The sequence below is a fragment of the Bos indicus genome, chromosome 26 (assembly GCF_029378745.1).
Source record: "Bos indicus isolate NIAB-ARS_2022 breed Sahiwal x Tharparkar chromosome 26, NIAB-ARS_B.indTharparkar_mat_pri_1.0, whole genome shotgun sequence".
Classification (NCBI taxonomy): domain Eukaryota; kingdom Metazoa; phylum Chordata; class Mammalia; order Artiodactyla; family Bovidae; genus Bos; species Bos indicus.
Window position 1 is genome coordinate 44,683,897 of NC_091785.1, and position 27,736 is coordinate 44,711,632.

General features: G+C 41.6%; 1 protein-coding gene and 1 long non-coding RNA gene across 7 annotated transcripts in view; one reads left to right on the plus strand and one right to left on the minus strand.

Moving 5' to 3' along the window:
• Nucleotides 1-616: 616 nt before the first annotated feature.
• Nucleotides 617-5,030, minus strand: LOC139180009 (uncharacterized). 2 transcript variants are annotated; one of them, XR_011564334.1, is made up of 3 exons: nt 4,486-5,030; nt 1,942-2,103; nt 617-1,199 (listed from the first exon to the last, which is right to left on the minus strand). It is a non-coding gene; the product is annotated as an uncharacterized lncRNA (long non-coding RNA). The 2 variants fall into 2 exon arrangements; XR_011564333.1 differs by having other exon boundaries at nt 3,784-5,030.
• A 64-nt stretch (nt 5,031-5,094) lies between these two features.
• Nucleotides 5,095-27,736, plus strand: part of EDRF1 (erythroid differentiation regulatory factor 1) — a 33,857-nt gene continuing 11,215 nt past the window's right edge. For 4 of the 5 annotated variants that reach the window (XR_011564332.1, XM_019953000.2, XM_019953001.2 and 1 more), the window contains exons 1-18: nt 5,095-5,331; nt 6,820-7,028; nt 8,973-9,039; nt 9,653-9,778; nt 10,843-10,967; nt 11,208-11,364; nt 14,342-14,443; nt 14,715-14,836; nt 15,557-15,668; nt 16,806-16,953; nt 17,043-17,151; nt 17,457-17,568; nt 18,815-19,075; nt 21,361-21,432; nt 21,954-22,104; nt 24,109-24,297; nt 24,553-24,753; nt 26,190-26,408. Coding sequence is in view for 4 of the 5 variants with exons in the window: in XM_019953000.2 (XP_019808559.2) it covers nt 5,224-5,331; nt 6,820-7,028; nt 8,973-9,039; nt 9,653-9,778; nt 10,843-10,967; nt 11,208-11,364; nt 14,342-14,443; nt 14,715-14,836; nt 15,557-15,668; nt 16,806-16,953; nt 17,043-17,151; nt 17,457-17,568; nt 18,815-19,075; nt 21,361-21,432; nt 21,954-22,104; nt 24,109-24,297; nt 24,553-24,753; nt 26,190-26,408 (2,590 nt within the window). In the remaining variant the exon portion in view is untranslated. The remainder of the gene's footprint in view (nt 5,332-6,819; nt 7,029-8,972; nt 9,040-9,652; nt 9,779-10,842; nt 10,968-11,207; nt 11,365-14,341; nt 14,444-14,714; nt 14,837-15,556; nt 15,669-16,805; nt 16,954-17,042; nt 17,152-17,456; nt 17,569-18,814; nt 19,076-21,360; nt 21,433-21,953; nt 22,105-24,108; nt 24,298-24,552; nt 24,754-26,189; nt 26,409-27,736) is intronic. The other variant, XM_019953003.2, reaches the window with a different exon arrangement.

The following is a 27,736-nucleotide window of genomic DNA, read 5'->3' on the forward strand; positions in this document are numbered from 1 at the left end:
TGTGTCCCACAAGTAACTAAATGAGTTTATGATTGACTGACATGTCTCTGAAATCATCATATGGGCCGGGAGGATTTTTATAAGCAGAGAAAATCTAATGCACCAATTATTCTAGAATGGAACAAACTGTGTGAATACTAACTTTAGTAATTATGGACATTGACACTGCAATATATTGGAGACACACATTCATTAACATTTTTAGCTTTTTTCTGTGATATTATATATATCTTGGAGCCAACAAGGTTTTTATGTCTGAAACATTTCGATAAGTATTTTAAAAGCCTGTTGGCACCAGTCATTTGATCTGCATTAGCTTAAGGGCTAAAACACTTTCATGGGCTGATGCTGCTCTGGTACTTATAAAACAGATGCTCAGACAGGACATTATCGAGGAGCTCAGTCAGCAAGGGAGGCAGATACAAATAAGTAATTTTTCTATAGGCTTCCCTAGTGGTTCAGTGGTATAGAATCTGTCTGCCCTGGGTTGGGAAGATCCCCTGGAGGAGAAAATGGCAACCCACCCCAGTATTCTTGCCTGGAGAATTCCATGGACAGAGGAGCCTGGTGGGCTACAGTCCATGGGGTTGCAAAGAGTTGGACGCAACCTAGTGACTAAAGAAACGCCAAAAATAACAATTTTTCTGTAAAGGGGAAAGTGCCAGATAAAGCTGCATACAAGTTTCAGGAACAAACCCCATAAGATAAGGAGAGGGAGCGAGGTGTCAGGAGAGACTTATTAGGGATGACACATGCGACGGAGAGTCTTTAGGAATAAATTAGCCAGGTGAGGAAGGGAAAGGTATTCCAGGCAAAGGAGAATCACCAGCAGTCACAGATTTATGGGACAACTCGCTGAAGCAGCAACGTCTCTTGAGTGGTGATGGCATCAGGCACTGGGGAGGCAGGGAAACAGGTGAGAGTGCTGACTGGTTACAAGGCCCAGGATGCAGCTCCTGCAGGGCAGAGCGGGCCACAGAGGATGAAGCCAAGGTCCAGGATGCAGCTCCTGCAGGGCAGAGCGGGCCACAGAGGATGAAGCCAAGGTCCAGGATGCAGCTCCTGCAGGGCAGAGCGGGCCACAGAGGATGAAACCAAGGTCCAGGATGCAGCTCCTGCAGGGCAGAGCAGGCCACAGAGGATGAAGCACACTTGGAGGAGCTGGCCGCTGGGGGCAGGGAAGGAGGGGAAGGCAGACACTGCGAAAACATAACAATGAATGTACATGTCTCAAAATGTCAAGTTCTGGAAGTTAGGGTCCAGGTTTTCCCACATTATATTTCAATCACACACATTAAAAACGATAATAACTTAAACCCAAAGCACGTAAACATTTTCGAAGCAGGAAAAGAAAATAATAAGCACTTAGAACCAGCCATCAGGGATCCTCCTCTTTTAGTACCTAAACCTCTCTAGTCCTGTCCCGTTAAGAGACCCCAGAAACCTGGTCCCTCCTCAGGTTTCCCTCCACAAACAGTTCCTGGGCATCCTCAGTTCCCCCAGCCCGAAGCCGGCTCTCATGATCCCCTCTGCTGCTGACTCTCTCTGTGCTGAGTTCCTGGCTCTCTCTGTTTGATTCTTTGCCTTTTCACAGGCTGTTTACAGCACATTTTCTCTCTAGGCATCATCAACAAGGGTTCAGGCACTTAGCTCTCAAGTACTTAGTCGCTCAGTCATGTCTGACTCTTTGCGACCCCATGGACTGAAGTCCGCTAAGCTCCTCTGTCCATGGGGATTCTCCAGGCAAGAATACTGGAGTGGGTAGCCTTTCCCTTAGGAGAAGGCAATGGCAACCCACTCCAGTACTTTTGCCTGGAAAATCCCATGGATGGAGGAGCCTGGTAGGCTGCAGTTCATGGGGTCTCGAAGAGTCGGACATGACTGAGTGACTTCACTTTCTCCTTTCACTTTCATTCATTGGAGAAGGAAATGGCAACCCACTCCCATGTTCTTGCTTGGAGAATCCCAGGGACGGGGGAGCCTGGTGGGCTGCCGTCTATGGGGTCACACAGAGTCGGACATGACTGAAGCGACTTAGCAGCAGCAGCAGCAGTCTTTTCCTTCTCCAGGGTAGTTTTCAAGAGGCATGCAATATATGTGAGCCTTAAAGAAAGAATTACAGTTACCTCAGGAAATTCCTTCTTACAAACACAGAACTATATAATAAAACAACAGAATGTAAGGATCATTAGATGATAAATTAAGGCAATGGCAACCCACTCCAGTACTCTTGCCTGGCAAATCCCACGGATGGAGGAGCCTGATGGGCTGCAGTCCATGGGGTCACTAGGAGTCAGACATGACTGAAGCGATTTAGCAGGAGCAGATGATAAATTATGTATGTATAAAAGCTTAATGAAATGATGTTTTACTATAAAATAATGCATAATAGGAAAGAAAAATAGGAAAATGAAGCTTTAAAGAATATTAAATTACTTAATTTTACCCCTCAGAGATACATTTTTATTGACATTGACACAGAAATAGATATGTTTGTAAAATCGAGATCTTATCACAGGTGTGCTTTAGATTCTTTTTCTCACTTAACATCATGCACAATTTTATAGTACAGGCACCTTTAACAGAGCCTTTGGAGTTTACATGTTCTTGAAAAATAAGTGAATTTTTGCACAAGTTAATGATGTTATGTACCAAAAGTAGACTTAACCATTCTAACGTTAAACATTTATAGTCAACTTGCTGCTGTTGCTGAGTCACGTCAGTCGTGTCGGACTCTGTGCGAGTCGGACGTCCCCACAGACGGCAGCCCACCAGGCTCCCCAGTCTCTGGGATTCTCCAGGCAAGGACACTGGAGTGAGTTTCCATTTCCTTCTCCAATGCATGAAAGTGAAAAGTGAAAGTGAAGTCGCTCAGTCGTGTCTGACCCTCATCGACCCCATGGACTGCAGCCTTCCAGGCTTCTCCATCCATGGGATTTTCCAGGCAAGAGTACTGGAGTGGGGTGCCATTGCCTTCTCCGACTTACTACAATGTAAAATAACAATGCATCAACTGCAAAAACACAAAGCAGTGACTGCATAATCCAAACAAAAAATTGTAAATATCAAAACCAATACATGTTGATTTAAGGGTCTACAAAATGTACTATCGGAGAAGGCAATGGCACCCCACTCCAGTACTCTTGCCTGGAAAATCCCATGGATGGAAAAGTCTGGTAGGCTGCAGTCCATGGGGTCGCTATGAGTCAGAAACGACTGAGCGACTTCACTTTCACTTTTCACTTTCATGCATTGGAGAAGGAAATGGCAACCCACTCCAGTGTTCTTGCCTGGAGAATCCCAGGGACGGGGGAGCCTGGTGGGCTGCCGTCTCTGGGGTCGCACAGAGTTGGACACGACTGAAGCGACTTAGCAGCAGTAGGAGCAAAATGTACTATAAAATTCAGTTATATTTAATTCATAAAAACATTTTGTTATAATTGAAACAATTTGTAAATTGCTTGCTAACAGACACAAGGACTTCTAAATCTACAGATAGTTAGTGCCTTATCAGCACCTGATGTAAATTACAAATTGAGACAAATAATTGCCAAGGCAAAACTAATTTTTTAAAACCACTTCCAACATTTTACTGCAAAATACAACAGACATTTTAATGAAGGCTGTAGCTCCATTTAACTACATTTGATAGGATAGATAGTGAGTGTTCCCTCATAGCTCAGTTGGTAAAGAATCTGCCCACAATGCAGGAGACCTGGGTTCAATTTCTGGGTTGGGAAGATCCCTAGAGGAGGAAACGGCAACCCACTCCAGTGTTCTCACCTGGAGAATCCCATGGACACAGGAGCCTGGCAGGCTACAGTCCATGGGGTCGCAGGGTCAGACATGACTAAAGTGACTAAACCATCACCATATTGAGTGTTGGCTCGGAGGCTAAGAGGGCCCCCGCACCTTCAAACTTGGTTTTGCTGTTTCTCCACCTTTTTGCAGCTCAAGGCACTGGCATTATCTCCTGGGGGTCTGGTAGAGATTCTGAATCTCAGGCTCCTTCCAAACCAACTGAATCAGGATCTGCATGCCAACTAAAACCCCAGGTGTCTCCTGGGCCTTTTCAGGCTGGAGAAGGCCCTGAACCACTGCAATACCCTTTGCTAGATCCCTAGATCCTAAACGAAATCAGTCCTGAATATTCATTGGAAGGACTGATGACTGAAACTCGCAATACTTTGGCCACCTGATGAGAAGAACTGACTCATTGGAAAAGACCCTGATGCTAAGATTGAATGTGGGAGGAGAAGGGGACTACAGAGGATGAGATGGTTGGATGGCATCACCCACTGGATGGACATGAGTTTGAGTAGGCTCCGGGAGTTGGTGATGGGCAGGAGGCCTGGCGTGCAGTCCACGAGGTTGCAACGAGTCGCACACGACTAAGCCACTGAACAGAACTGAGATCCCTGGGGCGCGATAAATAAGCGGGCTCTCCGTAAATGCTCCACTAAGTCACTAAGCAGCAAACTATACCTTGGCGGGGGTAGGGGTGGGGGGAGCCACCTCCTCTGAAATCCGTCTCCTCCCCTCAGCTAAGGCGGAGGGCCTCCTTTACGCCTCTCTCTCCGCACTCGGGCCCGCGAGGCCCATGCACGCATTGTGATGCGCGGACAGGACGCCAAGTCCAGGAGGGCTTGACTCTGTGGACAGCCCCTCACCCGGGCACGTCTTTCCCTTCCTGGGCCTGCGAGACCGCCGGGAAGCCGAGGGGTGGGGCGCACTGGAAGCTGGGGAGGGAAGAGGGCTACCGCTACACTGCTTTACGTAACAGGAGCCGCTGGTTACACCTACGGCAGCTTTTCCCCGCCCAAACGCAGAGAGGGACAGGGGAGACCCCGATTCTACCCCGAGCCCAAGTCCCAAGGACTGTTTGCCAACAAAGAGGACCGGCGTGCAAGGGGTGGAGCCTGGGAGTCATTACCGCGAGACCTAGTTTCCGAAGAGCCTTTGACAGGCGCAGGCGCACTACAGTTCCCGCCCCCAGCCCTACCGCCTCCGCGAAGGTGGCCGCCACCGGGGAAGGCGGGGCCGGGCCTCCGGCACAAAGCTCGCGAGATTTGAACGCGTCCGCTCTCGTTCTTCCTGTCAGAGGCCGGAAGTGCGGGGCCTCGCTAGCGCTCGCTCCGCTGTCTGCGGCGGCGCCTCTGGGCCCCAGGTGTCCGTCTCGGCTCCTCGGGTCGAGCTTCGCCTGGCCTCCCCTGGAACGAGGTGATGGCGGACTCTAAGGAGGCCGGGGCCGAGGCTCCGCCGGCCGGGGCCGCTGCTCGGGGAGGGCTCAGCCTCCTGTCCCAAGGGGAGTCGGAGGAACCTTCTGCACAGGTGAGTCCTCCCTGGGGGCGGGACCTGCAGGGCTCCCGCGGGTGGCTGTGGGTCGGCTCGGCCCGGGAGGGATGTCATGGTGCCCGGCGGCTGGTGGAGCCTTCTCCACGCCTCCCCGACGGGCCCCCTGAGGAAAGAAAGTCCGTGTGCCTGTGGACAGGTACTCAGGTATTTACCATGCAAGTCATCCCGACGAGCCCCTTGAGGAGGCAAAGTCCGTGTGCCTCTGGACAGGTACTCAGGTATTTACCATGTAAGTCTTCCCTACGGGCCTCCTAAGGAAACAAAGTCCGTGTGCCTGTCGACTCACATATTTACCATGCAAGTCATGCGTGTCAAAAGCGACCCTGGCTTCCCAGCCCATGCCAGCCCACAGGTGAGTTTGACACGATCCCTTCTCTCGATGAGCGCAGGTAGGAATCAGTTCAGTTCAGCCGCTCAGTCGTGTCCGACTCTTTGCGACCCCATGGACTGCAGCAGGCCAGGCCTCCCTGTCCATCACCAACTCCCGGAGTTTGCTCAAACTCACGTCCATGGAGTTGGTGATGCCATCCAACCATCTCATCCTCAGTCGTCCCCTTCTCCTCCCACCTTCAGTCTTTCCCAGCAGCAGGGTCTTTTCCAGTGAGTCAGTTCTTCTCATCAGATGGCCAGGGTATTGGAGTTTCAGCTTCAGCATCAGTCCTTCCAATGAATATTCAGAACTGATTTCCTTTGGGATGGACTGGTTGGATCTCCTTGCAGTCCCAAGGGACTCTTGAGAGTCTTCTTCAACACCACAAGTGGCTCCAAAACTGACCCAGCCTTGCAGAGCTGGAGGAGGACAGAGAGTGTGCTCACTGAGATGGGACTGAGCTAGTATTTGAAGGGCGCAAACTGTTTGCCTGGCTGAAAAGGGACTGTGTGAGAGAAGGTTGGAAGAGTTAACTCTGACCCTGAGCCTTCTTGGAGGTATGTGGGTGAAATCTGCAGATCCCCCAGTGACTTGCCTTGATGTGAAGTTAGACATTCAGAGTATTTGTGTAATAGACTGACCAATGAATTACTAAACACTTAGAAACGAAGAAGGCCCAGATATTACCACAAACCACTTCCTAAATGATGCATGCTATTGAAATTAAAATACATGTTTAATATTGAACAGAGGTTTTATTACACTTTGCGTTTAGTTACTGTGGTACTGTTTACTCCCTGGTTTCTGCTTCTGCCCTTATGAATGTTTTAAAAGACAGTTTGAATGGCCTGTTTCCTAGCTAATAACCATAACCATGATACTCCTTGACTCATCGTTTCTCTTTGAAATTATGTGAAAAAGAGCTAAGTAAATTGTACATATTTATGCTCCCATTTATCAACTGCTGCTAGTAACATGTAGCATATTCTTGTAAGCCTGAGGTGGTAGGGTTTTTCAATTATTATTATTAAGATGGGATTTTTTTTTTGATTCCTAGTAATATACATTAAAGTTTCATTTAACATGTTAATCAGGGATCAGCTTTATTTCTCGGAGGCAATGAAGTGAAGAGCCGAGCTGTGGTGAAATACTCTTCTGCCCCTCCTCGGACGGCATTTGCACGCCTCGAAGAGAAAACAGACTTGAAACTCCCACCTGCCAACTGGTTACGAGAGAGTGCCAAGCTAGGACCGGCAGGAACTACCATTCTTGGCAATAGTAGGAAAAGCAAGCCATTTTCCAGGTAAATATTAATTAATGACATTTTTACCTGTTCCTCAACCCTCCACCTTAAAACTCTTAAGACTTGCTTTTCAGCGTAATTTATAATGCTCATCAACATGCCAAGACTTCACTTTAGAAAAAGATTATATTTGACTTTCATTATGCTTTTTCACAATAATAGGATTCTGTTAAAATATGAAGATATCAATTGCATATGCTTCCTTCAAGTCTGCATCGCTATTAACAAAGATGAATTTTGACCACTAAAATTCAATTAACTAGTTTCATTTTAGCCAGTTTTCATACCTTTTGATTATGTGAATATGGAGTCTCAGGGGGGAAACCCTTAAAACTGCCTAACCTGTTCTGTGGAATTTTTCATTAAATGGTGGTGGATTGTCTGGTCTGAAACAACAGTGATGTAAAAACACAGCATGTTTAGATATATACCCTTGACTTAGACAGTTGCTGGAAATTCTGCTGGTGGTATTTAAGGCTGAGAAAGAGGCCTGGGTCTTACAGAGAAGAATGTACTGATGTCCATATTCTTGTTGACCTTTTAATGTGGGGGCTTCCCTTTCTCCCTCTCAGTGATTGAACCTAAAGTACTTCCACATAACATACAGCAGGAGCCATAAATATAGTAATACCTTACGTGCCAGTGATTTGGAAATTATCCTGATGCCTCAGGAGGTAAAAGTTAATGTTTGCAAAATGTTGCTTGTATGTAGCATTATTTATACTATCAAAAAAATTGCAAATAGTTTGCATGTCTTCTTTTAGAAAAATGGCTTAATAAAGCAGAATTAAATGTTATTAAGTGATTTGGCTGACAATTATATTGACAGTGTACAGACACTGCTGAGTACTTTATGTGCTTATCTCGTTTCATTCTGTCAACAACCTTTTGAATTTGGTGCTGTTAACTTTCCTTCAGAAAAGTGAGGCTTGGACAGGTTAAGAGCTTGCCCAGCCCATGTGGTAAATCATCAGCATACTTTGAAGTGAGGCAGTCCTAAAAGAGTGTTCTGACTCTGCCACCTCCTCACTGAAAAACGGTGACGGCAGCTGCTTTTCACACTTGCAGATTATAGATGTGCCTCACGTGGTACCTGGCACACGTTTGGTGCTCAGTGAGCTATTTTTTCTCCTTCTGGTTGAATTGGTGTTGTGTGCATTTTTTTCTCAAATACATTTTTTAAAACGGTACTAGTGTATATCACTGGGAACATGATCCCAGAGACTAAAATCCTTATAAATGTTTCTGCTGTTGTTTTTCTTGTCTCCCCATCTAAAAAGAATAACTCAAACTGACTGTTCTCCATTGCATATTTTTTTAGATTTCATGACTACAAAAATAAAAATGATTGTAATTGTTTTTACTCTAAATATTTTCTATTATTGCTTCTATTACTGTTGTATTTCTGTCTTGTATCAAATTTAAGATGCCATTGATTTTAAGTTGTCCCGTTTTTATTTGTTTTAACAAAATTTTTAAAAATATGGTTGGCTTATAATGTGTTGGTTTCTGGTGTACAGTAGTGATTCAGTTATATGTATATATACATGTATGTATATTCTTTTTCATATTCTTTTCCATTATGGTTTATCATAGAGTATTGAATATAGTCCCTTGTGCTATACAGTAGGACCTTGTTGTTTATCCATCCTGTATATAATAGTTTGTATCTGTTAATCCTAAACTTCAGTCTGTCCCTCCCCCACTGCACTCCTTCATGGCAACCACAAGTCTTGTCTTCTATATCTGTTAAGTGACCCCATTATTTTATGTACCACTAAGAAGGAAAAACTAGCCAACTGTAATGGTGATAGGCATACTGTTTTCAGAGATGTCAGAGTGTGGAAAATGTGTATCCAAGAAGTGCTGAAATATAGTATTCTGTTACAACACCACCTGCCCCACCATGAACGTGACTTTTGTGGCCTTTGTTTTCTCCGTTAGTTTTGGGATGGCATACGACTTTATTGATTCAGTGGGAAACGATGTGGATGTTGTCTCTGACTCTGAAGTAAGTATCCTCTTTGCGACTATAATTGGGATGTTTGTGCTGGGGATTTATAGCCTGCTCTTTTCTGCAGCCTGGAAAAATTAGTGATGAAATAAGCTACAACTGTCTGATTATTGAACACCTTTTTTATTAAAGTAACACTGCATCATTCCTCAAAGAGGAGGGAACAACTCACAAAATACTGGCAGTGGTATTGATGGCTGTATTTTAATGATAGCAGTTACAGTGTTGGGTTATGTAATGTTGCTGGTTGAAAAATAGATACGATACTTGTAGTAAAATCTGTTGATGCTTAGTTGGCCAGTTTTTTCTGAGATGCTAAAAGCTTGGGTCACTGCAACAGTGTGACCTGTATATACTTTATGAAATTCCATCATGTAAAAGTAAATCTTTGTCATTGACATTAACACACGGAGACTGGTAAAGTGTGGGTGATTCTGGTTTTAAGCTCTGTCTTCCATGGGTTTGTAGGTAGTTCCTTAAGGTACAGTTTATATGAACTTAAGGAAATAAGGTTTATTATGCTTTAAAACTGAGTGAAGTTAAATTTGAAAGATTCCAGATCATACCGCAAAGGTGTTTCTAAACTGTTTTTCCTTTTGTATTTTTTAAGAACATAAAAAAGCTTCTGAAGATTCCCTACAGCAAATCACACGTGAGCATGGCTGTGCACCGCATAGGAAGGACTCTCTTGTTAGACGAGTTAGATATCCAGGAACTCTTTATGAGATCATCTCAGGTAATTCTTGAGAAATAACAAGAAAAGCACTGTTTTAACAACTTATGGGCACTAGAAATGTGATTTTGTTTCAAAGAAAGGACAAAGTGAAAACGTGGTTGAGTGCTTCAACCGAGAAATGAAAAGTTTAACTGAAGATTAAAAAGCCTTAATAAAGAAAAAGGTAGAAAAGAGAATAGTAGAGAAACTTATTTTATTGATACCAGTAGCCAGAATTCTTATAAGTAAAAGGGTGAAGTGAAGAAAGTTATGAAAAATATGAAGTTTAAGGGACTGGTTAAATTTTTGAAAAATCCTTTCATGTCTGTATTAAATAGATTGTCATGAAACATGGCTGCCAGGAAATGTGAAAAATGTTTAGCAAATTATTCCTCTGAATATATAGTTACGTCAGAATTAATTGGTTCTCTTTAAGCAGAGCTTCTCAAATTGTGTGTGGTAAATGACTGTTGTCTTGCACCGTTTTTTTGTGGTGGTGGTTTAGTTGCTCAGTTGTGTCTGACTCTTGGACCCCATGGACTGTAGCCCGCCAGGCTCCTCTGTCCATTGGATTCTCCAGGCAAGAATACTGGAGTGGGTTGCCATTTCCTTCTCCAGGGGATCTTCCCCACCCAGGAATTGAACCCAGGTCTCCTGCATTGCAGGTGGATCCTTTACTAACTGAACTTTGAGGGGAGTCACCATTATTTTGTAAAATGTAATAATGCTGCAGCTTCTGAAAGCTGACTCTACATTTCTGTATTTACCTTGTTGTTACAAAGTTCTTGATTGCAAATAGTTCATGGTCTTGCCACTCACTCCCACAGACAACTCTTAAAGAATATTCTTGCAATGCTTTGATAAAGGAAAAGAAGTTACAGTGATTTAAACTGACATTTATAGTAAATGTTTTTCTGTTTGTAAAGATCACAGTTCAGTTCAGTCTGTATGTGTTAGCCACTGGGCAAAGTCTTAAGAATCACAGCCCTGCTTCCTTGCAGCTTATAAACACACAGATAATTTTAATGCTTTGTGCATAGTGGGACTTATCCCAGGCACTAATTATCAATTTCTTATGTTACCAGACTGGTGATTGGACATGGTTAAAAGAGTTTTATCAAAGACTTATTGATCAGAAATGGCAGAGGAAGAAAAAAAGCAAAGAACACTGGTATCAGAAGGCTATTCTTTCGAAGTTTTTGTATTACAGGTACTTAGCTATTTGTTTATTTTTATTTGAAGAGAAAAAGTGAAATTCTGATATAAAACTTAATTTGAAGCCAGTAAAGGCAGTTTTTTGGCTACTGTTATTGTTGACATTTGTCCTGTATTCCTTTTTTTAATGAGATTTATGCTTGGTTATAGAATCTAGTTTTTTAAAACTGGTGGGCTGTTACATAAAGTTAGCTTAAGTAACAATGTGGTTTTTTTTTGCTTCTGATTTGGCCAGTATCAATGGTGATGGAGCTGCTCAGCCTGTCCCGTCTGCCACAGAACAGCAGGAGTCGTCCAGCTCTGATCAGACCAATGATTCAGATGGGGCTTCATGGCCTGCCCCCTTTGAAATGCCTTCTTCAGTCTCTGAAGATCCCAGTGCTTCCAGTCAGGTTAGACATTGCTTAGATGCTAATTCAGCAAAATCATTTAAGGAGACAAAGCCAATTATCCTATCAATAAAAAATAGAGAAATAGGAATAAAAAATATTCTATCAATTTATGTCTTCACAGGTACAAAAAGTCCTTTTTTTAGTTTTTCAGTATGGAATTTACAAGGGTTATTATGGATGGCTAGATCAGATTTTTTTCAAGAAATAATTCAAAGATATTTTTTAAAGTTTTACCACATTTAAAATAGCTTATTAATATGTTTATCAATACTGATTTATCTCCTTGTAGTCATAAGGAGATATGGTGTATTTAAACTGTGGAAATATTAAGTGCCTTTCAGATATTGAGACTCACAGGCCTGTTTGTAATTTAAATACTAGCCTTCTGCCTTAACTTACAGTTGGATTTGTTAGTCCTGAAATAGCTCTGCACATTTTCCCAGTGGAGTTGCTAAGACTTAACCTACATTAACATTATAAAGCTTTTAGAAAGAAGAGACAATGGACTGTGACCTCTTTTATCTCATATATTTTTGGTTTTATCTCATATTTTTGGTTTCTTCTTACTATTCATTTATTTTTGTCCTTATTGTGTGTCAAGTAACTCCATAGATGTAAATGGTGCATGTTTATTTTTAGGAAAATTGACAAGCTTGAGGTAACTTGGTAAATTGCATTTCTCCTCTGACTGTGTGCTCTCACACACTGAACGTTCATTATTAGATTGTTTCTGTCCTCGCAAATTATAAGGTCATAGGAGACAAAATACCTTTAACCTGATTTTGATTTAGTAGGTTTTCAGATAGAGATGCCTCACTGAACTGTGTAGTGAACTTAATTTTTTTCCAGAGTTGGGAACACTGTAAGGAAGCATAAGGGAGTAATTAGCATCCAAGTCCACATAGTGATAACCCAGGAGGTAGGGAAGTTATTAATATAGAAACGAGAAGGGGCATGGGTGCTGGGTGTTGGCAGGGTTCTGTGTCATGACTTGGGTGGTGGTTACATGGATAATTTGTTTTCTAATTAGTCATTATACTGTATTCTGTATAATTTATGTACTTTTCTGTTTGATTATATGGTTAGACAGCATCACTGACTCAATGGACATGAATTTAAGCAAACTCTGGGAGATAGTGGAGGACTGAGGAGTCTAGTGAGCTATAGTCCATGGGCTCACAAAGAGTTAGACATGACTTAGCGACTGGCCAACAGCAAAATATGTGATTATACTTTACTGAAGGAGTTTTTAAAAAATTATTTAGTATTCTTTAGCTTCAAAACACACACATTATAAAAAGACCACATAATGAAAATTCTAGTCCTGCTGCCCATCTCCCCTGTATCAGCCTTATCATTCTGTCCTTTAAAGGTTACTTTGAAAAACTTTGGAGGCTTTTGAGAATCTATAGACTTGCCTGTGGAAGAAGTGACTGGAATCTATTTAATGCTTCTTATGCCACATACATTATGCCATGTATGGCGTGTGTATTTTTCATCCTTTTAGCTGCATATGTATTATGTTGATGGTATTGTTTTACAAATAAGTAAATAAAGCTCATAAAAAGTAGATGTTTGTGGTCACACAGCTGGTGAAGTTCAAGCTAGGGTTTAAACCCTGGTCTTTCTGATCAGAGGCCTGTTCTCACAGCAGTACTCCACTGTGTCTGTATATTCCACACATTTAGACTGCCCTATGAGCAGTCAAGTTGTCTGGGCAATGGCATATCCCTAAGCAGAGCTACCCTGCCTACAAATAGTCTTTTACAGAATGGTTTCTGTGACATACATAAATCTCTAAACTTCAATTCATGAATTCTTGCTCCCAAGACTAAATCGGCAAGTTTGAGGCCCATGTTAAGCAATAATAGAGTTTAAGTAGTTCTCTGGTCTGGCCTTGGAGCCAAACTTTTATTAAGAACATTATAACCTAGAAACCTATAAATCCCACTAAAGCAATACGTGGCAAATATAATTTTGGGAATTGATCCATAGGTCGATAACTTGTCTGTATAAATAAACAATAGCGTACATGATTTAAATTCTTTAAGGACCTTTGCAAAGAAGACATGCAAAAGCACTGGAGATCTCCCGCTGCTTACCTCATATTTACTTTCTTTGAAAACTGGTGCTAAGCTTATTAGCACACAAATAGGAATAAGCAACACACACATATGCTCACAGGTACACACACATATGCTTGCTCATCTTGGTTTAATGTTTCTTAATGGTTTTTAATGGCAGCTGCCCTAATGGTTGGAAAATCAGTGGACGCGTTTACTACGTCAAAGGTTCCTCTTCCTATGTCTTTTCCAAAATATATTCCACAGATAATTATAAGAATAATAAGAATAATCTGTAATAAGAATAAAAAGTGTTACAAGATCAAATAAATTTGGGACTAATGGGTTATATAGAGGTCATGTAGGTTTTTCCAGTGCAGGACCTCTCAGGAGCCTTTTATGGTGATAATCTTTGTTATTCTCCAAAAGCAAATCCTTGTAAACAGTGTTTTTCAGATCTGACTCTGGGAATTTTCCACCAAGTACCCCAGAGACTAGACTTCTGTGAAAAACACATTAAATTGTGTGAAACTGAGGACTGTTCTGATGACCAGTGTCACAAAAATATGGCTGAGGTTTCTTAGGAAATTTTTAATCCAGTAGTGATGGAATAGGCTTTGAAAGAGCAGTCCTGTTCAGTGCACCCCAAAAAAGAGGGAAAAAAGCTTGGAAAGCTTAAAATAAATCTTTAGTCTTGATTTAAGTAAGATCTCAATGTGTTTAGCTTATTATAGTGACTGACAATTAGGAACTGAAGTATGCACCCCGTGAGGAGAGGTAATGATTCATATCAGCTGTAATTTACAAGAGCAAGTTTGAGCTGTATGCCTTGATGTGTGGGTGATACTCTAACAGTAGGCCATCTGTAAGAAGTTATGACAGCAGAATCACTCCTGTCCTTGCACTTTTCACAGGGAAGTGAGCCTCTTGAACCCTCATACATAGTGGGGCATGTGGCCTCAGCGCCTAAAGAACAAAACCTGACTCCTTTATTCAATGACGGGGAGAACAGTCAGGTATGCTCTCTGTGGGGTCCAAGTCGAGACACCACATCCCCAGTCTACTTCGTCATCTAAGAGCTAGTCTTAAATTGGAATTTATAGGGGAAAAAAAAAATCCACTTGATCCTAAAAATCTCTTCCTAAGCATCTCTGTGATCTTCTCGCACTGTGGCTTCATTTATCTTTTCTTTGTCTTTTCCTTCTTCTAGTCTTTTTGTGGCTCATGGGGGGAGATTACAGATCCCCTGTTTATTATATAATCTTTCTATTTTATTTCAAATCAAAGGGTCTTAAAAATGATTTTGTTCGGAATATTTTGTGGACGTTTGAAGACATACACATGTTAGTTGGCTCCAACATGCCTATCTTTGGAGGCGGCCGATATCCAGCAGTCAGCTTACGTCTCAGGTAACGAGAATTATGTTCCTTTAGAATCGTGTTCCAGTTTGCTTTCACCTGCTTATTTTGGCATCCTTTCCTTTTTCTAGTTTTTTTTTTTTTTTCACTTCCCTCCTTCCTGCACCAGTTGAAATGGCCACAGTACGGAAGGAGTGTTGCAGCAAGTGCTGAAAACCCTGTGGCTGGCTTTTCACTCTAGTCCTCGGTAGTGGAGTCAGAGACCTGCTGTCTGCTGTACTGACTGAGTCTTAGGTCTGAATCTACAACTTGTGAGAATAGAGTACAGTTTATTTAACCAGTTAAGAAGGTGGTTTACCAGCTTCCTGTTAACTGCTTGTAAGCATTTTTTAATGTTCCAGTTGTACGTGTTCACATCGTCCACCCTGTGTGAGTTCTGACTTGGGCGCTGTGATGTGTGCTGGTCAGTCTTCACTGCAGTTTGTGTGAGGACTGTGCAGTAGGCTCCCAGTCATCTGTGTCATAGTTCCTCCTGTTGCTCCTGAAAGCTCTTACGGACACCCGTTAGGAGTGCAAGCAAAGCTTATGGGAAGATGTGAAGCACAACATACCCCATGAGCTGCATATGCATGTCTCATCAGAAGAGAAGCATAAATGGCATTCTCCAACTAGGGAGGACAGATTAAAACATTCTAATGAGGGAAGTAAGTCTCAGATGATTTGTAATGGAACATTTTCATTAATCAAATAACACCAGAAATGTGTTTTTAGGGATAACAACAAACCAATTAATGTGCTTACTGGAATTGACTATTGGTTGGACAACCTGATATGCAACGTGCCAGAGCTTGTCATGTGTTTTCATGTAAATGGAATTGTACAGGTAAGCCTGATACAGTGTGACTTTTGAAATACTCTCTCAACTACAGACTGGGGCAGAAAGTACCTCACTAAAGTGTTTAACACTCTTGAGTAAGGTATATTTTGGCAAGGAAGATAACTACGGCTAAACTGAAATTAGAGTGCTATTACATTTGAGTTGGTGCTGTCAGAATTCTAGATGTTACAGGAGTTTAACTTATAGGTAATTTGTGAGCAGGTCATAAATATTCTAAAATCTACATTTTTAGCTGGAGAACTGTAATTTTAAGGCAAGCACCCATAGTAATTACTTCAAAGTGTCTGAACAGTGAAGGTGTGTGTTCAGTATCGTGTACTGCTATTTGGTGTACAGATATGAATACTTGATGCAGAATGTTGAGGAAGGGCCCAGCAGTAACTGCGTAAAGTAGATAGCGAGTCTGGATGACCAGAGAAGGGTGTGGTCGCTTCTGTTTTGACCTGATCTGTTTTCCAATTGAATTGCAGTTTCTAGTCTTATAGAGTATTTCAAAAAATAAGCTCAGAGGCATTTAGGGAAGTGCGAGCCGGAGACAAGCTAGAAAAAAAAATGAGGAGGCACTTTAGAGATTGTGATGGTGATAGCCTTGCAGCCTGTCCTCCACACACACCCCATCCCTCCCCACCCCCGTGCTCCATTTCTTTAAAGGAATAGTCCAGAACTCAAAGGAAAAGCAGTGTGCACTGGAGATCCTGCCCAGGTGACTCTGGTGTCTGGGAAAAGAAAAAGCCAAAAACGTATTTTGAGAAAGCTTACTGGGTGAAGTCTACCTTGATTTATCACCTTCCCAGTTGAAAACCATGAGGGTAGAATGGAAGAAAGTATACAGTACAACTTATTCTGTGGTTGGGACAGAAATGAGATGTGCCTAAGTCTGTGGTTCAAAGTATGGTGATGACTCTCCTTTAAGAGTTATTCCTGTGGTAAACCACCACATTGCTGGCAAGGACAGGTCAGATTCCTTCAGAGTATTAGAGCAGAAAAAAGACCGAGAACCAGTGCTTTAAACTCTCATGCTGCGAAGGTCTCTAATTGCAGGACTTATACATGTGGTCTCTCTTTAATAAGAGAAGTGTTGCTGTGCAGGTTTTCTCAAACTGTCTTTTCTCTGTTTTATAGAAGTATGAAATGATAAAGACAGAAGAAATTCCCAATTTGGAAAACTCTAATTTTTCTACTAAAGTCATAAAAGACATTGCACAAAATATTTTATCATTTTTAAAATCTAATTGTACCAAGGAAGGACATACCTATTGGCTATTTAAAGGTAAGCTAATGTTTCAATGAGTAATCATTGATTTGATTGGCAACTGTAAAATGAGGTTTATTTGGTTTTTTGTTTTGTTTTCTTCCCAGCAAGTGGCAGTGATATAGTGAAGCTCTACGATCTCACTACTCTTTGTGAAGAAACTGAAGACAAATACCAAAATCCATTCACAATGCCAGTGGCTATTCTTTTATATAAGTGAGTGCTTTAAGTAGTTAAGATGAAGAAGTAGCCTTATTTAAAAGTTTTAAGTATATGGCCTCCCTATCTATGCCAAGGTTTTAAATACCTTTTAGATTTTCATAGTTTAAAAAATGTGTATGTATATACATCTATATACTGTTGCAAAATAAATAGGAAAAGGGAAAAGAGCAGGGGTGTAAAACGCAATGTTTTGTTGTTTCTTATGCCTTTATTCTGCTGGAAGGAAAGAAGAGCATGCCTAGACTTGAGTCTGGAGAAAATGATGAATGGGCAGTAAAGTTGATATAAACTCCTTTTAGGGTTGCTTGCAACATGATGATGAAGAAGAATCAAAATAAGAAACACTACGGGACAGTTCGAACCCTGCTTCTGAATTGTGTTAAATTGCTGGACAAAAGCAGACATCCTCAAGTAAGATTAATATACGCCCTCTAAAAGAATTTTGGCATTCTGATAGAGAATGGTTGCCTAGACATTAACGCCACCTAATGCATAGTCTGTAACTGCCTGATCTGGTTTGCTAACCAGTCACCACATGTTGTGCCTAATCTGAACTGAGATGTGCTTTAAATGGAAAACACACACTGAATTTTGAAGAGTCTGTGTGTGTGCACATGTGTACACGTTACATATTGAAATATTTTGTGTTTATTGAATCAAATATATTAAAATTGATTTCGCCAGATTTTGTTCCATAAATTTAGAACTCACATAATTTTAACAAAGTAGTGCCATTTTTCCTTTGTATTTTCATTGTTAGAAAGTGGAAAACTATTTTATAGTCTGTCTTGAAAGACCCATTTACATGAATAAGGTCCACATTCTGTACCTCAGTATATAAAATCATCTCTTTAAAAACCTCAGTCTTGCACCCCGTGGTTTTACATCACCCTTATTACAAACCTCAGTGGTCTGAACTTGGTAATTGTATGTCTCAGTGTAAGGCTAGTTGTTGTATCCTGTTTAAGTCAGAAAAGATACTTAGTATTATGATTTATGATTTTTTTAAAAGAGTCAAGTTAATTTTAATTGTAGCCATATTCAATTTGGAGATAAAGATTTTCCCAGAGACCAAACCAAGAGAAACTGGTTTCAAAGAAAAGTGGTAGAACACTTTTTGGATTAAATATCTAATTGCAGATTAAGGTGGTGGTTAGTAAGTTAGAAAATAGTGTTAAGGCTATTGCATGTCTGTGATAAAGAATTACTTAAATAATAGAGTAGAATAATGCTGATACGTAAATGCTAATTTTAAGGGAAACCAGAAATTTCTGGACTTTTTGCTCATTAAGCTCATGGAGGTTTTTCCCCTAGAACTGTAAATTGTATGGTAAATTCCAGTTTCTTGGTTGATACAGAGTGATGGCTTGCTAATATTTTAGTTGTGACACTTTACATATGAAAATTTGTCTCCAGTGAAACACAGTTGTAATTTTTTCTTAAGAGAGAAGGCTGGGAATAGTCTCAGGAAATAAACATGTCAACCCATGAGGATTTTACAGTACATTGAGAGCATTGGTACTTAGAATCAGGAATGTTTCTGTGTGTATGCCTGTCTGCAGATCTCCTCAGATTTCTTAGTACAGTAGTAAAGTTCATTTCGTTTTAAAATGCTCAATTTTGGTGAGTCACTAATATATTTTTTTCTTTTTGTAAGATTATTGCTTCAGCCAATTACATGCTTTCAGAACTTTTTCAATTGGATGAACCTAAAAAAGAAGAAAGTTCAGAATCTCCATTAAATGAGAATTCTGATGAAAGTTACAGTGAAGAGGAGGAGGAGATGCCAGACAGCGATGAAAACGGGTCATACAGCACTAGCTCTGACCCATCGGACGATAACAAAGCAGTAGCTATAATTAAGTCTGTTGGAGAGCTGTCCGTTCCAGAAAAATACAAATCCATTCATCAAATCAGGGTAAGCATGTTGACATTTGCATTAAAATTTCATCAATGGAATTAATTGAGTACAGTTAGCTTCTCAAAAGATGGCGTTACTTCAACTAATCCTTCATGATATAGGATCTGATAATCATTAGCTCTATGAAATCTGAAAATCAGTTTTATAATTGTCGCAGGGTCACTGACCCACATGTGAACTGACGGTGGGCAGATGTGTAAATGATACGTCAGTATGTTAATTTTCATGTGGGAGATTTTTCTTTCCAGTGATCAGTGTGCAGCCCCCTCTCCTCAGGGTGCCCCTTCCCAGTTGCTGTGTTGCTGGGAGACAGCATCTGTGGCTTGGTGAACATAGAATCAGAGCGCATGGGCAGCTTGTTGATCCATGTGTGAAGAGACCTGGTACCTTGTCCCTGTGCCATAGGACGGTGCCTTTCAGTGACTGTGGGCATGTCAGCTGGGTTGGACATGTCCCTGGTCACTGGGACTGGTCACAGCCCAGTGGACCCTAACAGCTTCCTGCCCGTTAGGTTTCTGTTGGTGTTGATCGCGTTGACTGTCATACCAGCCATTTTTTCTAGACAGTGTTTCATTTTTCCAAATTATTACTACTTTCCAGTCGTATTTATAGATAATCTCTTACTTTAAGCTCTGATGTTAACTTTCAGATGGAAATTTTATATTCAAGTAGGTTTTTAGAGGATCTCTCTGTCCTTCCAAAACATTGCCTGTCCTTCTGACCTCTTCTTCATTTCTCCTCTTGTTTACCTTAGCCCCACTGCCTTCTTCTCTGTCTCTCACGTTCAGAGTCATGCCCACCTGAGGGCCTATGCATCTGTTGTCGCGTGTGCTCGGAACTTACCCTTTCCCCAGACCTTTTTGTGGCTGGCTTTTTCTAAGTTGATTGAAATGTCACCTCCTCTAGGAGACCTTCCCTGACTGCTCTAGATAAAACATGCTCTGTTTTTTTCTCCTTCATGGGGCTGGTAATCTGTACCTGAAATTCCCGTGTGTCTGTGTCCCATCACTGAAATACAGGCTCCCTGGAGGTATGGGCTCCCTGGAAATATAGGCTCTCCTGTATCTCCGTGGCTACAACCCATAAAGTGCACGTGTGCTCAGTCACTCAGTCATGTCTGACTCTTTGCAACCCCATGGACTGTGACCCCTTTGTCCATGGGATTTTTCAGGCAAGAATATTGGAGTGGGTTGCCATTTCGTCCTCCAGAGGATCTTCCCGACCCAGGGATCAAACCTGCATCTCCCTCATTGGCAGGTGGATTCACCACCATTGCGCCACCTAGGAAGCCCACAGCACATAATTGGTGTTCATTAAATATTTGACTAAATCACCGCAGGAAAAAGTCATTAACTGTCCATCTGAATTTTAGTGCACTTGGCAGCTTGAGCAACTCCCAGTACAGTAAAAAAAATGTTTCTTACTGTAAACAAAATCATTGGTTGTAAAAGGTACCTTATTTGGGAAACTGCTTCGTCAACAGAATGCAGTTACATTTGGTGAGTGGTGTGTTTACAGATTTTTTTTTTAGCAGAGTACTTTGTATCAATATCAAAAGCATTCAGAAATAGCATTCATATAAACATGTCTTTTGTGTTAGCTCTGCCGTATCTCAGTACTTTCTGGGAACAGACAGTGTGGCTCAGGGCCCCGGACTCAGCACTCGCTCACTGCAAGCTTGAACACAGCACCTAACATCTGAGTTTACTTCTCTGTATAATGAGAGCGGTAATTCCAGCCTGTAAGATTCACCAGGTGGAATGCCTCACAGAACTACTTACACATCGTATCACTCAGTAGGCAGAGGTTATTAACTGGCTCTGCTCCTAATTAAGTGTATACATTATACATGAGACCGTGGGCAGTACTGGTTAACATTGCTAAACTGCTGATATTGTGAACTGTGTGTTAGCAAGCATTAGTAGTGCTCGCTGGGGGTGAGCTGACCTATCGGATTAGATGTAGATTTATTTAAAACATTTCTTGCTTGCTTTTTTGGTTGTAATAGAATTATATTTTTAATTTTAAGTACTTAAAGCAACATATACTGGAAGATCTTTTTAAACAAGATTTTTGTTGATGCTTATATCCATTTACTCTGCAATTAAAACAAGATTAGTGTGTAATTGAAACAATTCATTAACCTTGAAACAGATACCTCACTAAGCTGAATACACAGAAAAGTTCAAAATTAATTGATTTGCAGAATTTTAGTAATTCCTGGGAGATGGAGTTTGTTGTATTGGCAGCATGTTAATAATTTTTAACGTTTGTTTCTGAAGCCCAGTTGTGCGTTTCCGGTTTGTCATGACACAGAAGAGCGCTGTAGGCTTGTGCTGAGCTACGTTCTGGAGGTAAGTTTCAGTTTAGACTTCATTGTTTGAGTAAAGCTTGTACTTGACACGCAAATGGCACTTGTCTGCTGCTGCTGAGTCGCTTCAGTCGTGTCCGACTCTGTGCGACCCCATAGACGGCAGCCCACCAGGCTCCGCTGTCCCTGGATTTTCCAGGCAAGAACGCTGGAGTGGGTTGCCATTGCCTTCTCACTTGTTTATTGGTGTCTACATGTTAATCTTCTTTTAAATAAATTTTTATTGGGAGTATAGGTGCTGTACAATGTTGTGCTAGTTTCTGCTGTACAGCAAAGTGAATCAGCTAAATGTTATTCTGAGTGATATTCTACTGTGATATTTTTCCCCCTTAAAGCATGAATTGAAAATTAGTTTTTCCTAACTTTCAGGCCAAATATAGTTTCTAAAGTATGTTTTCAAAATATAAATTCTCCTAAGTGTATCTGGTTGTCCAGATACTGTGTTATATTTCATTTCCAGTTGATGTTCAGTGACATGTAAACATTTCTCCTTTTTTTTTAAAGGGTTTAAAGTCTGTGGACAGCAGCATCAAAAAAGAAAGTGATCTCCCTGCCGCTGACCCCAACACCCCAATCCCATTAAAATATGAGGATGAATCCACAAGAGGGGGTCCTGAGGGTCTAGAGAAGCAGATGGCCTTGTTTTTGGACAAAAGTAAGTTGAATTGAAGTGCAAATAAGGCCATTTCAATGGAATAATGTACTGGACTTTTATCAGTAGCAGATTTGGGTCAATTAAGGCCTTCATTGAAAGGAATTCAGATAAAGGATACATATGAAAGGAAAGTAGGGGAAGATATCGTTTCATTCAAGTGTAAAATAAAGCAGGGTGATTTCGATCCTTGGTAGATATTTCTAACAAGAGCGTAAGGAACCAGCCTCCTCCTGTCACCCGCTGTGAGGAACTAATGCCCTCAGCCCTTAGGCTTCTCCTGAGAAAGCCTTGCTTCAGTAGCAGCAGTCGAGGGCTTAAACACAAGGACTTAGAAGCCAAACCGCACAGCTTCAGGTCTCAGCTTCACTGGGGCAGGTTGTTTGACTTTGCTGAGCCTTGTTTTCTCTCCCAAAGTAGAGACAAAAGCAGTGCTCCTTTAAAGGGGTGCTGTATGGATTCAGTGAGTTAGTGCAGGTAACGTGTTCACAGCAGTGCGTGTGACGACCAGGGCTACCAGAGCAGCGGCAGCCTGTTCCCCTCACAGCACTGGACTAAGCTGCACGAGTACTCACAAAGCATTGATCTGTTCAAGGACGTCACTTCACGAGGAACATGTGGGCTTCAAAGTAAAAGTGCTGAGTTTCTCATTTTAATCTAAGTTGTATTTCTTTTCCCAATCCTATCCCCGCTCCCTTTTTTGAAACCAATTTCCAGCTAATTTTAAAAGTATTTTGAAAGCCCGTGTGTTTAAAATAGTACCAAGAGCTTTCTGAAAGGTTTTCTCTTCATGAGCGTAAGTGGGGTGTGGCAGGACTCACCTCCCCAGCATTTGTTGTGCCTCCTGTGTGCAGGTCTGAGCTTGTACACACCGGCATTGAGACTCCTGTCTCTGCTTTTTTCACGCTGTTGTCTTTTCTGAAATGCCTTTTCTGTCTCTTCCTTCCTCCCCCTCTCAACTGTTGAATATCCTGCTCTTGTTTAAGGCCTCTGTGTTCACCACCTCTGTCTGAGTCACAGATCTTTGGTTCCCTCACCACTTTGTCCTGTAAGCACTTCCTGAAGCCTGCCTTAGTCATCCTCAGCTGTGCTTAATGGTTTTATACACACACACAAATACACTTGTGAGTAAAACCTCATCTTTGGTTCTCTGACAATGCCTCACACATCGAAAATGCATACAGTAGCAGAGGAAAAAGAAATACAGGCATGAATAAAACCATAAAAGAGCCTTAAATACTTTTCATTTGTATTTCGAAAGACTCAAACATTAGAGCTGATCAAAAAAACGAGAAATCTTGAACCTGGGAGATGCTGAGCATGACATAATAAGTGGTGAGGAACCATTTTAATGTTTAGAACAGGAGTTCTACTGTGATTAAAGCTGTGCTTTAGGAAGGTGACGGAGAAGGCAACGGCACCCCACTCCAGTACCCTTGCCTGGAAAATCCCATGGATGGAGGAGCCTGGTGGGCTGCAGTCCATGGGGTCGCTAAGAGTCAGACACGACTGAGCGACTTCACTTTCACTTTTCACTTTCATGTATTGGAGAAGGAAATGGCAACCCACTCCAGTGTTCTTGCCTGGAGAATCCCAGGGACGGGGGAGCCTGGTGGGCTGCCGTCTATGGGGTCGCACAGAGTCGGACACGACTGAAGCGACTTAGCTGCAGCAGCAGCAGGAAGGTGAACTTTGGGGCAGGTTGACCCATAGGCTAGAGAAAGGAAGTAGATGGCAGTCATGAACCCAGTGATGTCAGTGACCCCCAGAGAGAGTGACAGAGTTGACAGCTGCGTGGAAGCGGGGCTTTGGAGATCTCAAGAGTATTGAGACACTGCTGTTCTATTAATACTTCGCTGCGTTTTAGTAGCTTAGTATTTACCAGTTTTGTTGTAGCTGTTAATTGTACCGAAGCCTGGTGTGTTTATATCAAGAAACAATTTTTTTTTTTTTACAGTGAGACTTATATTCAAATAAAATGTGCGTCTTTTCCCCCTCATGTCGTAGTGGGCTCCCTTCAGAAGGGTAATTATTCCAGTCAATCTGGAATGATCCCTGGTTCTTGGCAACATAAAATGAAGCTGCAGCTGATTCTCAAGTCATCAAAGGCCTATTACGTCTTGTCTGATGCAGCCATGAGTCTTCAGAAATACGGAAGAGCATTACGATACATTAAATTAGCTTTGCAGAGCCATGGTAAGTCACTGCAGATGAATATGTGTAATAGCTTTGGGAGGAGAGATCAGAGAAAGCATCTGAATCACAGTGAAATTTTACTCAGTGAAATTTTCATGTAAAAAATTTTTTTTCACCTTGTATGTTTCCTAGTATTTTCCACTCTGGTTTAACAACCCTTCATTTTGAAATACAGGAAAGATTTTCGTAAGTTTTACTGTGTCCTTTCATTTTTAACGTGCTGTGTTTTTTCTCCTTCCTGCTCTTTCCACATAGATACTTACTGCTGCCTCTGCACCAATATGCTTTCTGAAGTGCTGCTGTTTCTTTCTCAGTATTTGACGCTCTGCGGTGATATCCAGCTAATGCTGGCCCAGAACGCAAGCAACAGGGCGGCACACCTTGAGGAGTTCAATTACCAAACGAAGGAGGACCAGGAGATCCTGCACAGCCTCCACAGGGAGTCCAGCTGCCAGGGTACGTGAGGGAGGGGGCCTGCACTGTGGCTCAGAGAAGTGCCAGAAATGTCAGGGTTTCATCGTTTCTTAATGTTAACATTGAACACAATCCTGTGTATTTGTGTCTAAAACGGTTTTGAAGTATTTTGTAATTACTAATTATACAACTGGAACTAACTAAAAATAATCTCTGGAGACGATCATATTAACCATTTTACACTGTCTTTCTGTAATAACCCTTTCGTCAACTGACCAACCCATGATTTTCTTTTGAAAAGGAATTAGCAATGCGTAAAAATGAATGTTTTACCTTCTGAATGGTTCCTGGGGGCTAAGATACAGAGGTCGTTATTTTTTGAACTTGGTTCACGGCTGTGTTTTTGGAGTCGTCAGATTTTAAGCCTGGGAGATGGGAGACTTTAGCCCACAGCAGCAGTATTCCTCCTCTTAGCTCTATCCAATAGATATAAGCACCTGCGATTAGGGCAGTAAATGAGACATAAGGTGCTTTTGTAATGTATCATGAAATTGTTTATTATGCTCTTGAGTTGTTTATATCACTTGATACCCACATCCCAAAGTTTTGGACTGTTAACATCTAGAGAGTACACAGAGGGAGGAAATGTATAATTTTCCTTGGGGGTTTCTTCCCTTCCTCCCTCTTTCTTCCCTTCCTCCCTGTCCGAATTTCTCAGATGACCGTTTTATTTTAATAGATGTGGTGAGAAAATCCGTAGTTTGTTTTTGGAGCTCCCATCATGTTAGTTTCACTTAAGGTGCCTCTTTGTAAGAGTGATGTGCTCCCTGAAAGTTAGCAGCAGGGGTACTGCCCTTTTTTCTTTTGAGTTTTTGGGCCCAGCCCCTGAGTTTACTCCAGTCTCCACTAGATGGCAGGTTTAAGTCTTTAGAGCTTATCAGTTAGCTTCTTCTGCGACTTAAACTTGCTATCAGTATAACGAGGCTTCCCTTGTAGCTAAATTGGTAAAGAATCTGCTTGCAGTGCAGAAGGCCCAGGTTTGATCCCTGGGGTGAGAAGATCCTCTGGAGAAGGAAATGTACATAACTAGCCTCTGGTAGCAGTCAGAAATTTATTTCAAGAACGGTTTTCAGTAATTAAAAAGAAAAAAATGGTTTACTCTGTATCAGTGGACAACTTTAGGTCTGTACCAATAAGTAGTACATCCGGTAAAATCTGGGTCTTGGGAATTGTTTGATATTTTTAGGCAGGAAAGTACTTCTCTTAATCAGATGTTAATGTTTCAAGAAAATGCAGTTGTTTAAATAAATTCAGAGACCTTCTGAAATTTAAAAGTTTAGTGGTATTAATTGAATTTTAATATGTTTATACTATATTGCATCTATTTGATCTTTTGTCTTAAAAGTATTAGATTACTTAGATGCTAAGGAAGAAGGGTTCGTATGACTCGTGGTAATGTTTCCTCTTTTTCTTTTAAGGATTTGCATGGGCCACTGATTTGTCTACAGACTTAGAAAGTCAACTTTCAGTTAGTTGTAAATGTTATGAGGCCGCTAATGAAATCTTGCAGTTTAGTGACTTAAAAAGTCAAAATCCAGAACACTATGTACAAGTACTGAAGAGAATGGGTAACATTAGAAATGAAATCGGTGTCTTTTACATGAATCAGGCTGCTGCGTTGCAGAGTGAGAGACTAGGTGAGTATCTTTCTGGAGTCCTCTCTTTATCACCTATTCTGTTAGTAAATCATGCTGATTTTTACATAGTTAAGCCAAGAACTGTGGCATTTGGTTTAATGTCATAAAGGGATGCACTGTTGTTTATCTTTTATTATTAAATCCTGAAGGAATCAAAGTAGGAAGAGACATTATTTTCCCTTGGGAGTTATCATTTCAGTGTCCTCTGTCCTCCACCAGATCAGTTCAGAAGTGAGTTGGACAGTCAGCCATGTGGTAGGCTTTGTTCTGGATATAAAATCAGCTAAGACTTAGTTTTCCGAGTTGGGAAGCCAGATATGAATACAGATCTCTGAAAAATGCTGTAAGTACCAGTGCAGTACAGTAGAGGAGTGGGGAAAGAAGATGTTTCCTCGAGTTGCGAGTTTTTGGAAGGCTTGTGGGAAGAAGGTATAGTTTGGGCAGATCGCACGTGACACGTAGGGCATCAGCAGGCAGACGTGGGTAAGGTGGGATGTCCTGACCAGAGTAGGCAGGAGGAAAGAGCCAGAGATACCGTGTCAGGGGGTGTTGGGAGTAGCAACGAGTGGTCTTCAGTGGTTCAGGCAGAGGGTGTTGGAGTCCTCTGGACCCATGTTGAGTGTGAGAGGCCAGTGGACATGTGAGTGAATGGTCTGGTCTAGTAGTCAGAAATGTGTGGGGTAGCAAGAGCTCTTTGGGTTAGCGAGACTTAGGCTGGGAACCATTCACATCAGGGTGATAGTTGAACCCATGGGAATGGGTGAAATTGTAGAGGCTGTACACACAGCATGAGAAACAAAAAGGGCTGAGGGAGAGAACTGGGGACCGTGCATGAGCTGAATAAGTAAGTTACTGTATGCCTGTGCCCTGTGAGCGGTGCTTGGTGCTAGGGTACAAGAGGTCATTGCTAGTGGGAGGACCTGAGCTTTTTTCTTGTTGTTACTTATACATATATAGTATATTTTTTTAAATTGAGATATAAGAACATGTGCTTTTAAGGTGCCTCTGGAGGAGGAAGTCAGTAAAGGCATATGAAAAGTGGTAGTCAGAAAGGAGAATTCGAGAAGATGCAGATTGTGCCTCTTAAAATTCAAGGGACCATGTCTCTAGAATCTTTATAAAATGGTGCTTTGCTCAGATGTTCTTATTTGCTTGCTTTAATATCAGCTTATTAATAGAGAAGAGGATTCAGAATATTGTTTTAGCGTGCTTGGCTGCCATAACAAAATAGCACAGACTAACCTACTGTATAGCATAGGGATATAGTAGGGAACTCTGCTCAGTGTTATGTGGCAGCCTGGGTGGAAGGGGAGTTTGGGGGAGAATGG